This window comes from Leuresthes tenuis, unplaced genomic scaffold, assembly GCF_036924035.1.
Source record: "Leuresthes tenuis unplaced genomic scaffold, fLeuTen1.0.hap1 SCAF_10, whole genome shotgun sequence".
NCBI classification, from domain to species: domain Eukaryota; kingdom Metazoa; phylum Chordata; class Actinopteri; order Atheriniformes; family Atherinopsidae; genus Leuresthes; species Leuresthes tenuis.
Window position 1 is genome coordinate 12947776 of NW_027325364.1, and position 13213 is coordinate 12960988.

The following is a 13213-nucleotide window of genomic DNA, read 5'->3' on the forward strand; positions in this document are numbered from 1 at the left end:
TGAACTTCAGCCCCGTGTCATTATTTTACAAGAAATCGAAACATGAAGGTCTCGGGCTCATTGAGGCTTGAGGTCGCGCTGTTGTCTGAGGTGACACAGGAAGACAGTGAAAGTCAGTGCGATTCCTCCCAGGAACACCGTCCGTGCCACGGGGGGAACAAATGCAAAGTTCACAGCCTGAGATGGAGCAAGAGAAGAAAACGGCACGATGAACGTGAATTATTGCAACTCTCTTAATTTGTGTGTGCAGCAGAAAAAAACAGTATCTCACCTGCATTGTTGACCAGTACACCACCCCAGTCTGGATGGATGGATGGATGGATGGATGGATGGATAGATAGATAGATAGATAGATAGATAGATAGATAGATAGATAGATAGATAGATAGATAGATAGATAGATAGATAGATAGATAGATAGATAGATAGATAGATAGATAGATAGATAGATAGATAGATAGATAGATAGATAGATAGAAAGAAAGAAAGAAATCAATAGATATAAATAAGGGTTATCATGTAGTAAAGACAAACATCAACTGTATACGTACCTTGTAAGATGTCCAGAATTTTTGTCGCCAGTCTTCAAGTGGGTCATCTTTGTTTTCTAGTAAACTTAAACCTAAAGGACAAAGAAGGTTATCAAATTGTTTGCTGATTTTAAGGCTGGTCATTTCAACCTACATCAAACCCTCCAAATCTTAACCTAGATCCCAGAGCTTGTGGTATGTTCAGAGTATCAACAGAGTAAAAATGTGGCAAAGCTTCACTTTACTTGTCTGCAAATGTCCATTGATCACTGTTCATTGCTCTGATGGGATTAAGAAACCTACTGTCAAACGTTCAGTGAATAAAAGAGACAGACATAATACTCCTCTTTTAAGTTATTAGCGTTTTAAATACAATTTAGGACTCCTCTTTATGCTATTAAGGGTAATGACATAAAGGAGAATTAGACATTACAAGTACAAGTATGATCCTTTTGTTTAAAGTTGTTGTTGAAGCATTTTCTTATTTTTGGAGTTTCGAGAGTGAAATTAAACAAATGGGTTAATCACTCTTTGGGACACACTTACCAATATAAAAAGCACTGATAGTGAGAGGAGCCGCAATCAGCTGATCAACCACAACTTTCCCTGTTACCGCCCTCACTCCACCTCCTGGCAGCATCCTCTCCAGCCCTCTGAGCCAGTGATAGTTAAAGTTGGCATGGAAACAGAAACCGACGGTGGCCACCCGAGCCGTCTGACGCCAGTCGATGCCGGCTGGCGCCTCTGATGCAGACCCCGCTGCACCTTTCCCACCCAGCACGTTCTGCTGGATGAGGTCAGCTGAGGCAAACAGGGTGGTGTATCCGAGGACGTTGCCGATGTACGGGTGTGCCTTGAACGCAGCCCAAGCCCGGTTCATGGTGTTAAATCTGATCAGAGAAGGGAAATGTTGCTGTGAGGGGAGCTTTTTGATTAGATGTTGAAAATACAATGATGCCAAAGAAACTCAGTTTAAAAAAAAGTGTTATAAATGACAACATAAACCAGTGACTTATGGAATTTCAATTGAAATACTGTAAATATGAACTGCTTTGTCTTAGGCTACTCTAAGTTATGTAATTTATCCAAATAACGATCAAACCTACCTCTCAGTGTGTCTCTTCTCACCCTTTTCTTCGATTTTTAAAACTAAAGGACAACACTCTTTTTTCTGATTGGTTCTGCTGAACACGGAGGAGGGGCGGGGGCAAATCTACAAGTGACAGAGGTCTTCACATGGGTCAAAGTTCTGCTGGTGTTGCAGGGAATGCGTGATAAAAACCCTTTATCAGCCCTCTGAGAGGAATCTGGGAGAGCACCACCTGTGAAGAAGGATTTAGAAGTGACTGACTGAGCAATAATCTGCAGCACACAAGAGAGGCCGTGACAAACTGATCGAAAAGCCTTTAAAATTAATTTATGTATAAGCAGACTGATCTGATTACACACATTGTTGAAACGTCTTATTATTTTCTTAAATGCCTGTGGCAAACTGCGGACAAACTCACCATTCGGTGAAGTGCTGAGGTTTGAGACCACACCAGCTAGCTGTGCAGCCCTCTGGTCAGGAGCACATGTGGTGTCACTATAAATAGACGTCACTCCTGCAGCAGTGGTTTGTTCTTCGGAGCAAAGTGTCATAAGACTGACAAAATCTTCAGTTTATTAGAGTAAAGAAAAGAGACAAGTTAAGTCGTTGAACTGAGACAGTGACTGAGCGGTTGCTCTGATGATTACCCCGGAGCAATATGCTGCTGAAGAAGGCACTTGATGTAATACAGAAATATTAATAACACACAGTGATGAGGAAAATAATTCATCCAACTATCCATTTTCTACACCCGATTAATCCACTGGGCAAGAGGCAGGGTCCACCCTGGGCAGGTCACTGGTCCATCACAGGGCTACATAGAGACAAACAACCATGTATGCTCACACTCACTCCTAGGGACAATTTAGAGCGACAATTAGCCTGACATGCATGTTTTTAGATGGTGGGAGAAAGCCAGAGTACCTGGAGAGAACCCACGCACACACAGAGAGAGAACATGCAAATGCCACACAGAAAGGCCCCAGCTGGGAATTGAACCTGGAACCCTCTTGCTGTGAGGTGACGGTGCTAACCACCACAACGCCCAAAAAATAATTAACCTGATCTGAAAATTTTATCCAAAGAGTTGCCAAATCTAAAAAGTGGAAGGAAAATTAAAAAAACAAAACATGTATTTAGTTTTTCAGTGTTTTCTTATCTGTGTAAAAAAAAGACAGCCAATTCACCCAGCTGCTGCCATAGATATGTAAAATTCAGCACTCGGAAGGTCTGCTATTGAAATGAAAAGGTCAATTAAAGGCACTAGCAACCATCTTAACTCTTCCCTCTGAGAATGTGATAATTGGGGCCACGGTTTAAGCTGACCAATTAGGGGCTCGTTAGCTGCCTCAACTGGTGCGTTTGTGTCTCCCAATATTTAACAAGCTGCTTTTAGCGTGCCACACAATGGAGACGTGTGCCCACACTTCCACAAGCGGTTGACTCCTCAGATAATTGCTGCTTTCTTTTCATTGCCTCTCATCGTGTCTCACTTCCTCCGTCAATTTGTCGATCCGGATTCCATTCATACTACTGGAGAAAAAAAGCAAGAGACTTCATGCATTAGCAATGAGCGCTGGTGTCTCTTCACTCAATGTGAGCGCGCAGGACCACAATAAGTGCGCGCACACATCAACAGTTTACTTTCCACACCTCTCGGTGAAGTTGCACGCATCCTCAGTCTACGGTGGAGCTTGTGGAGAGATAACTAAGAGCAGCCTGAAGGCAAAAAGGTAAGACGTTTTTTTATAATCATTTTTATATATTAAAGAATAAAATCTGTGTAGTTAACGGTCATTAGATGTAACAGTAATAATAAGTAGTTCACAGTATTTCATATGTTGCTCCTCTGGCAGTAAGCTCGCATCTAATACAAACTTTTCATTAATACCTTTATGAGTTTGAACCATTATAAAGAGGTTTATTGATGAACACGGCAAAATACTTTGAAACAGATCCCACTAGGTAATTGATACACATCGAATTTTTAATGTCAATGTCCATTCATATTCCTATTTCTATTCTGTTTTCTTTAACCTGATTTTTCATCTCCCACATTTTCATTTCATATGACCAATGATCTTGAGCACTGTTTCTAAGTACAATTTAGAGGTATTTTAGAATTCCTGTCTTACGTTTTCCGTATATTCTACACAAGATTTTAAAATACAAACATTTCATCTCAAAAGTACAAAAGAAATATTAGTAAATGTTATCAGTATTTTGGAAATAAGTTTTTAATTGTGATAAGGAGATTGCAAAAAGCTGTAAAACTTGTACTTACAGCATGAGCATGAATTCTTTGTTCTCAATATTGTTGAAATCAATTGTTTTAACAGCAGGAAATTTCTACGTTTCATCTCACAAACAAAATGTTTTGGAAAAACATTTCAAGTTGCTCCACTAAAGGACAAAAATTGGCAAACCTGACTTGTACAGTATCCCATATCATAAATACACTTGAAACAAACTTGAAATTGAACCAAACTGCTTGAAAATGAGTTGCAAATTCAGTTATGTGTTAGGGTTCCTAACAGACCTCCTTCCTCCACAGACACTCATGTGTTAGAGTCTTGGCTGCTTTGTAGAAACTAGAAGATACTGAAGAACGCAAAATGGGCTTTGTTTAAATGAACAACATATCATATGATGTAGAGGAAACTTTTAGAAACATTATTTGGTTTCCCTTAATCTTGTCCGCTGCCAGATTTTCAGAGACACACTCCAACAGAGCTGGCTGTGAGACATGGGAAGGGAATCCTACTTTTTCACATCTATTTTCATCTATATTTAGCTCAGATAGTTTCTGAATGAGCTTTACTGGTGAAGTTTGTTAAGAAACACTGGGAAATTTGCTTTAAATTAGCACCCTGCCACATTTCTCAGAACATGTCTTCTTCCATTTCACAGTCATGCGACCATCCATTTCTGTGAGTCTTGAGCCTGGGCTGGAGCGAGGCGTGCCATGGGGTCGTGACCTCTACACCTTTGTGACTTCGGCAGCAGGTCACATGATGAGGACCCTGCAGAAACCTCGAAAGAACCGCCCGTCCAAACGGCAGGTCAACCACCGTCGCTTCCTGCACAACATGATCCAGAGGTGTGTTGGGCCATCAGCAAAATGCAACACAAGAAAATACGAAATGGTTGATTTCTGGCAGTGGTTCCCAAACTGTCAAACTCTCCCAAACTGTTGTCTAATGCCAAGGAAAATCGAAGAAGTTCTAAGTAATAAGATGGATAAAAAGAAAAAAAAAGATAATACAAAACTATGACATGAGCCTATGTAATTGAAATTTCAGGTTTTGTTTTTACGTGTATAAGACTGATAACTTTTTAGGCCTCTAAAATCATACAAAACAAACAATATGAGGACGAGGAATTGAAATTAAAAGGGCTTTGGTGAACGCTTCAGCTGGTTTATTTTAAAAATGTGCAATCTAGCTTTCTTTTGAGAAGTTTCAGGCTAGCATTCAGTTAGCTTAGCCTAAAGATCGTAGTGCTATGAAGTTGCTTAAGTCTTACATTTGAAACTTTAGTTTCACATATAATTTATTCAAAGTGTGTATGTGTATATTGTTTTTACACTTAGTTCAGACAGAGCTTGCCACACACATGATGGAGGATAAGCGAATAGAGCATTTTTCACAAAAGAAGTTCATTAGATAAAGTATTCATTAGATAATAGTCAAGTGAAAAAGTTTGGAAGTCTCTGTCATAAAGCATTTTTCCTCATCTTTTCTTTAATCTGTTTCTATCAACAGAAAATTTGCAGACATTGAAGCTGCAAACCACCGACTAGCATCTGCTCTTTATATCAAGGAGGGGGAAAAAAACACATCGTCTCTTTTGTCACACCTGCCAGAGAGACCTGACCCATCCCAGAGTGACTCTCTACAGCATCCTGATGAATGCAGGGTTCAAACAGACACAGATGGCACCTCAAAGTCGAGAAGCAGCACCTCTACTGACCTATATGAAGTTGAGGACACTGAAAAGAAGCAGCCAGATTCAGGACATCTTCAGAAAGGCCACCCAAAGTCACAGTCCTCCAACTGCAATGCCAACAACCACATCAAAAGAAGGCAGAAAAAGAGAAGTCACAAACTGTCTGAACTCTCATTTATGAGCTCCCCAAAGAATAAAGACTTCTATCACGAGGCAGAGCTCCTTCATTACCACCATGAAAGTCAACTTAAGCCATTCAACAATCCCTCAGAAGACATTCAAACACCTCTAAATGACTTCAGTCTCGTTGATTTTCCACAGAATGAGGACATCTCTCCTTCCTTCTCCCCGGAGCTCTCTCCCTTGTCTCTTGACTCATGTGATTTCTCCGTTCAGATGTTCACAGACTTCTCAGCCTGTGCACAGGCTCAGAAGGGCAACGCTGAGGGTCAGCTGACTGACATAATGGACCTCTTCACTGCTGCCAATAAGGACTCAGATGGCTGCGTGGATGTTGAAAAAGACATAGAGGGCTACTTTGAAAATATTTGCGCATGCCAAGGTGAAGCTGGGCTTGAGGTCAGTGCTGCTGATGATACATTTGCAGACCTGTCACATAACTTCACTGGCGTGGACGATCTGCACTTTAAGGGAGATGAGTACAGGGGTGGATATGGATACGGTTGTCATGGGGATCAGATACTGACCACAGATTACGTACAGAGTAACCAGAGGAGCTCACAGACACTAAGACTAAGTGACTACACAGCAGAGAAGCAATTCAACCTTTTAAAACCATCTCAATGTGCAAACATAGCCCAGAACCAGCTCCCCACCTCCATCAGCTACAACTACAATGTCACGCAGCTTCAGACACAGCAGCGTCCTCAGGAAGGGAGCCCATGTATGCTGATAAACAGTGCAAATCACCTGAATTTCACACCATTTGAAGGAGTTGCTCAGTCATTCTTCGCTCCTCATCATGATCCCGTCTACCGTCCCATACCAACACCACCTAATGAGGATGACTGGCTCTTCACTGATATCCTGAAGGACAGAAAGTCACCTGATTATTAGGAAAATAAGTGTTGTGTTTATATTAAAGTTTTCTACTTGTTGTACTAAATACTCAACGGGCCATTGAGCCAAGAATTAGCTGACGTTTCAAGAAAAAAGCATCTCATTATCATGATCAGGTCTTTCCTTTTTTGCTCTATTTGACAACAAAGTGAAGGTGGCTGACGGATCACACGACACCACAAATCGATTATGTTGATGTGCACAGCCAGCTGGGTCTAACTCAGCAGTATGATGTGGCTCTGCTGTAATGTTTCAGGCCCTGGATCATGTGTACGTCAGAATGAGTTAAAGGTACACAGATTTAAGACTCATAAACTGCTTATACTATATCTTCTTATTATTTTAATTGATTTCATCTAAGATTTCACTTTTTTCCCCTTCAAGGTCTTCTTTAATGTAAACTTCCATAAAAAAAATGAATAAATCAAACCCATATTGCTACAAAAAACATCTGTAATATGAAAATGATGTAAATATCTTTTTGGACAAAGCAAGTGGTTGATTTATGCAGGGTGAATTCTGTAAAACTACTGATGATTTGGAGAGAAAAAAACAACATTTGAACAAAATTGCCACTATGTGTTAGACTACATGAGGGTGTGTGTCCGTGTTTTCATGCAGTGGGAAACTGAAGAACAATGTAAACCCTGTGTGACGGTGAAAATAATTCCTGTTATCTGTGAGGTTTCTGCATTTCTTGAGGTCTGTGTGGGCTTTTAATGCAGCTTGTGTGTGTGTGTGTGTGTGTGTGTGTGTGTGGACACCAGACTTGTATAATAAAACACACAAACACAAAGATCAAAACCAACGACATATATTAAAGTTAACCCCAGTCAGATGTTTTATAATTACAGCATCATTAACAAAATGGAAGAAAAGAAAAGAAAAGAAAAAGGCTTAAGCAATAAAACACATTTCCAAAATGTTTCAAGTTCCACAGAAGCCATGAACAAACACAGAGAAAGAGAACACCTCAGAGAAGCACCGGCCTCGTTTCTTTGCTACAGGTTAACAGAAACTCATCTGTCTTCGTTTCAGCGCTTCGTTCCTCCTGTCGGCTCCAACAAAGTCGTCACATTTCAGACGCCGATGTGACATTTTCAGATTATAACATGGGAGGGAATATTTTAAAGAAACTAACTGTTTCAGGATTACAGGCGAGCTCATTTGGCTTAATGCTTTTTCGGCCTTTTTCGAGATAACGACCTGACAGAGCAGATGCCACGTGCTGACAATGCCCGGCTGTTTCTTTATCTCAGTTGGTAGTGTGTAAAGTGCAGCGTTTACACAATTAAAAACAGACTTTGCATATTGCTAAAATAAAGACTTACACATAGAGTAAATAAAATCAAAACCCTTCAGGGTGTAAATATATGTCGTCAGTAGTCTTTCTTCACCCGTCGCTGTACATCATGGCGAACCTGGCCTGGCACAGATATGGATGGAAATGGGATGACTGTCGAGTAACAGGCATGTTTCGTCAGTACAACATTCACCTGTTACCTTAAACCAACGTCAGAGGGGAGAGCAGAGATGAAAACCCTGATTACCGTAAAAACTACTGCCGTGGTCATGTGTGTTATGAATGACAACATAAATCCTTCTCCATAAGTAACAGATATGTATCCAGAGTAAAAAACAAACATTCGTAACAACTTTTGTGATTTCAGCAACACAATCTTTAGTGTTTTAGTCATTTTCCAATTGAAAGCTAAAGTGTCAGTGACATTCTTTGTAACTGGGAAATCAGCTACTTGCTAAGAGTTGGATGGGAGGATAGGTGCCACTCAAGTCTTTGAGTTTGATTCTAAACTACGGCAAGCAGCACATTAGCTTAGCTTAGCAAGAAGACAGGAAACAACTACTCTTTCATTCAGATAAATGTTCAAAAAACAAAAACCTCAACCCCACCGCTATAGTTTACAAATTAATGAGTTCTGTTTGTTTGATATGTACAAAAAAATCTAAGCGTAAGAGAAACAAATAATGAGTTAAGATAAGTTATGTCCAAGCTTCTTTCTTAGCTGTAGGCAACAACTTCTCAGAGTCTCTGCCAAATGTGCCAAACCAAGAACTAGTTTGGCACATAACCTGCCTTTTAAACTTTCACTTTTTACTTTTATGGTTTAGTTTTTGGGTATATTACAGATAGATATAAATGTAAAATATAAATGCCAAATTTTAAAGAGCCCCGCCAGCTGTTTACCCTTTTCCATTCGTCCATGGAAAGCTAATCTAACTAGCTGCTTATAATCAGAGTAGTGACAATAGACTGGTATCCACCTTCACGTCTAACTCTTAGCAAAACAGCCAGTGAGCATATTTTCAATAAGATTAAATTATCCCAAAAAGTGGTATCTGCCACTTTGTTAAGACAACTCATTTGGAGTCTCCTGGACAGACTAAACGTTTTCACAGGCATACAAATGTAGTAGAAGGTCACAAACAAACAAAAAAAGACATTCATCATAAAAAAAAAAACAAGAGAAAAACATCTTTAAAACCAGGTTTCACAGCAGGGTCATCAAAGTGCCTGTGTTTGGTTGATGCCACACAGATAATGTCATCGTGAGCTCATAGAGAAGATAAAAAAAAAAAAAAATGTTTGTTCTACTTGTCGTTAGCATCATAAAAATTCTTTCGTCAGTGCCGTCATTCTCATTCTTTTACCGAACGCTACTAGAATATGAAAATGCTTTGTTCGGTTATTCTACAGTTTTCTACAAAGCTGTGAGCAGAGGCTACGTTTATTCTACTCGGGTCATCCAGTAGATTCTCTGGATGAGAACAGAAAAACCCAACCAGCCTCTACTCGCGTCATCTACCTTTGTTCTACAGCTACTCTACGTTTACTACAAATTCAAGTCCCTTTTCTCATCCATACGCCCACCATTTGGTTAAACACAAAAGCTTTGATTGAGCAGTAATTTACACGGATAACCAGTGAAATCAAAAGTACAGTGTTCCAGATGTTCGTCAGAGTCAAATGTGACGAGTTTGTTGTTTTGCTTTGGATAAAAAGATAAATCAGTCCGGTTCTCTGTGGGTAGTTTCTTGTTGTGTTGCTCCCACAGAGTTTCCATAAATGTTCACTTCTTTAATCATCATCTTTTTTTCTTTTTTTCCTTTACACCAGCAATGATGTTTAACCCAAGAAAGCTTCCATGCAAAATCCCCCTGAAGGGCCTGATGCTTCGACAGAAACCAGTCTGAGCTGTTCGTGAAAGCAACCCAGCAGATCAGCAGAAATCACCTGACTCGCATGCTTCCCCCACAAGACTGAGTCACACACAAAAAACAAGCAGTGATCAATAACTTAAGATCATATTCCATATAAATTATACAAATTTTTGAAGCAGTGTGTTAAGACTTAAGTTGAAGAAACTATCTATCTAAGACTAGCTGCTGCGTTGTCTACCAACATACTGTTTCTAATCTATAAAAGGGTTTATCGGTTAATGCAGCCTTAACGCTGAGAGGTTCTGCAGGTTGGCTGCTTTCTCAGCTGTGATCGATGATATGAAAATTAGAATTGCAACGCATCCCAGTTCCTTTTGAATAACTTCATCACGGGCTCGACTGAATATTGGTCACTAACTGCTATTTATGTAATGCTAACTTAGAAAATGTGCAGCACTGTGTGTATAATCTCTTTACAGTTTTCTTATTCTTTCCCAGATTCTTGTGCGATTACAAAAGTTAATTGACACACAACGTTATTTGTCCACTCTTGCTGGCTAATTCACGTGTCATGAATATTTATCAGATTGTCATAACACCTTCCAGAGGTATTTTCATACCACCCAGCAGCCCTTTGTGAAATCAGTCTCATATATTCAATCAACACCAAAGGGTTAAACATGGCTTAATTTGGAAATACCTCCTAATGTAAAAGACACGACCGCCTTAATTTTTGTCCTGCTCTCTGTGTTCTGTACAGCATCATGAAATCGACTAATAAGAATTCTTTTTAAACCGTAGTTTAGAGTCTCAGACTGCATTAGAGAGGTGTAATGTAGAAATTTCCAGTCTTTGTTGTTATATTACAAAATAAAAATCAATTCAGGTGTCTTTGTAAAATCAGTTTTCAGATGTTTTCTGGACTTGTTGAGAAAAATGAGGCAAAAATCTTCAACACATCATGAAGCTGCTTCGTAGTTATAGCGCCTATATGACTTTGTTTAATTTAAAACTAGTGTTGTTACGTGAATGTCACTCCTTCACCCCTGAGTGGTCGAGGCTGCGTGTGCGTGACAGAGCCAGCGAGTGCGTCACTCGGTGTTGTTGACGCTGTAGGGCTGCGGAGGGTCCAGATTTTGTTCTGAGGAAGGAGTCGGGGTCCCTGGGAGTCCAGAGGAGGGGGTGGGGGAGCCGGGGGGCTCCTCTGAGTCAGAGTTCTCCAGCGAGAGGTCATCAACCAATGGCCTGCGTCCACGCATCGCTAGGGGCAACGGAGCGCGCCTGGACAAGATGGGGGAAGAGTTACAGCACGTTCTGATGTGTACTACCGGCTAAACTGAGTGGCAGTGATTTCAACAACACTACTATATCATTACGTCACAAAAGGTTGTTACTAATAATTCACTAATTATCGTTTCCTTCATATTCTTTAATTACTTAAATAGTTGCTCTAAAATGATGGAATATAGTGGGGAAAAAAAGCTCAAAATGGCTTAAAAAAAGTTTTTTCTGCTTGAAAACAGATAGCTTCTATCCAAAAGATGAAAAAAAAAGGTCTAGGCTCCCAAAAATCAAGTACTGAGTGCTTTTCTTTGTTTTTAGTTCGATATGTTCAGATTATCAGAATGATAATAGGCTGTAGGTTTCCACCTCTATTCCAATCTGTACGCTAAGCTAAACTAAGTAGCTGGTGGATGTGGCTCCAAAGAGACTTTACCCCACAAAAAACGTATTATTATGGTGGTAAAAATGTCTGCGAAATATCCAATATATATCTATACACATTGAATATGTGTAAAAAATTAGCTTAAAGGAGCAGTGTGTAGGATTTAGTGACATCTGGTGCTGAAGTTTTAAATTGCAGCCAGCTGAATGTGCCCCATTTCTCCCTCTTTTCCCAAGAATGTCGAGAAATGATGCCGATGCCAGCGGTTCATTGGTTCATTCTGGACTACTGTAGAAACATGGCTGAGACAGAGGAACCAGCAGCATCTTTAGATTTACAGGAGTTCCTCTACGCCAAAGGGATCACAATGATTCTTATTTTCACATGAGTCTCACTTTTAAAAACCCAGATGGAAGTTATGCAGAACTACTCTCATTTCTGACAGCAGAGCTGCCTAAATCCTACACACTGCAGCTTTATAGCCTCCAGCCTTTCATACACAGAAACAGTAACATGATAAACAAAATGACAATGAATCTCACACACAGCAACCTACTTCTCTGGTCTCCAGTCTGGGATGCTGAGTGTTGGTTTGATGGAGACAGAGGTGTAATGTGTCAGTGTTAGATGGACGGAAATGGGTACAACAAAAAAAAAAAAAAAAAAAGGAGCAAAGAAAAACAAATCATGTCAAGTTAGTGGGATGTTAAAAACAAACAAATCAACAAGAAATGATGATAATACAAGCCACAGAAAATACACGCAGGAGCACATCAACAGTCACACTGCTGCTTACCTGAGCTGACTGCGGAGGGAGGCGATCTCTCGCATCATGCTCTGACTGCTGTCGGTGAGCTCCTCCAACTCTCTCTGCAGCTTCCTCTTCTGAGCGTTGGAGCGAGAGTTCTCCTCCTCTACCTCCTCCAGCTGCTTCTTCAGCTGCCTCAGTCGGACCATCGATTTATCCAGCTGCAGCAGAGAGGAGGAAAAGGAGGATGAGGGGAGACACGGGGGAAGAAGACGATAGAGAGGGGACAGATATTTAAAAAGGGAGATTAGTCTGGGAACGGGAGGACTGATAAGGATCAGGAGTCAGATTAAACCTGGCAGATTATTGCTGATGGATGATGTTTTGGGAGGAGAGTCAGTGTCTCCGCTGTGGCTGAGGGGTTTACTTTTTTTTTGGGGCGGGGGAGTTGATCTAACTTCCCCTTAAACACACAGATGCCAGGACAGGATTAGGATTAGTATGGACTGAGCCGGATAATTCCTTCATTTTAGGATGATTTGCCAACACTCTCTTTGTGCTGTCTGCACAACTAGAGCAGCAAGCTTAGCTGACCCAATCCCCATTAAATAATCATTTAATGCTCCATTTATTGTCCGACTCCTCACGGGAAAATGTGGCTGACCTGGCTGGTGACGTTGAGTTTCTTACCTGCTCTCTGTACTGGTCTGCATGTCTCCTCTCGTCCTCGGCCTGAATCATCACCTCCTTCAGTTTCTTCTCTGTCTTCCGCACCAGTTTGCTGGCCATGGCTCGTTCTCTGTGGGACAGCACAGGTTGTTACGTTACCCGTCACACCAAGCGATGTAAGATTATCTGTACCTACCAACGCAAAAACCTAACATGCTATTCAGGTTTATTTTGACCTTCTGTCATTTCTTTTCTGGGAGGGGAGGGGAGGGGAGGGGCAGATTTATTGATTAAAAATGTCA

The 13213-nt window shown here is 40.6% G+C and overlaps 2 protein-coding genes across 4 annotated transcripts in view; both read right to left on the reverse strand.

Moving 5' to 3' along the window:
- On the reverse strand, positions 1–1658 carry LOC140316364 (mpv17-like protein). The gene is made up of 5 exons (XM_072394169.1): positions 1637–1658; positions 1077–1420; positions 552–622; positions 272–301; positions 1–177 (listed from the first exon to the last, which is right to left on the reverse strand). The coding sequence occupies exons 2-5, from the start codon at positions 1408–1410 to the stop codon at positions 58–60; spliced, it is 555 nt and encodes a 184-aa protein (XP_072250270.1). The 5' UTR covers positions 1411–1420; positions 1637–1658; the 3' UTR covers positions 1–57.
- A 5788-nt stretch (positions 1659–7446) lies between these two features.
- The window catches only part of myh14 (myosin, heavy chain 14, non-muscle), a 28055-nt gene continuing 22288 nt past the window's right edge, over positions 7447–13213 (reverse strand). For all 3 annotated transcript variants that reach the window (XM_072394112.1, XM_072394111.1, XM_072394110.1), the window contains 4 exons: positions 12933–13041; positions 12291–12463; positions 12051–12074; positions 7447–11109 (listed from right to left, as the gene is read on the reverse strand). In XM_072394112.1, the coding sequence (XP_072250213.1) occupies positions 10920–11109; positions 12051–12074; positions 12291–12463; positions 12933–13041 (496 nt within the window). In that variant the 3' untranslated portion in view covers positions 7447–10919. The remainder of the gene's footprint in view (positions 11110–12050; positions 12075–12290; positions 12464–12932; positions 13042–13213) is intronic.

Bases quoted from the DNA above. Each gene is read 5' to 3' on its own strand.
- LOC140316364 (XM_072394169.1), bottom strand. From the start codon at position 1,410: ATGAACCGGGCTTGGGCTGCGTTCAAGGCACACCCGTACATCGGCAAC. The intron at 623-1,076 runs GTAAGTGTGTCC...TTTGTCCTTTAG, and splicing joins TATCAGTGCTTTTTATATTG to GTTTAAGTTTACTAGAAAAC. The intron at 302-551 runs GTACGTATACAG...CCATCCATCCAG, and splicing joins AATTCTGGACATCTTACAAG to ACTGGGGTGGTGTACTGGTC.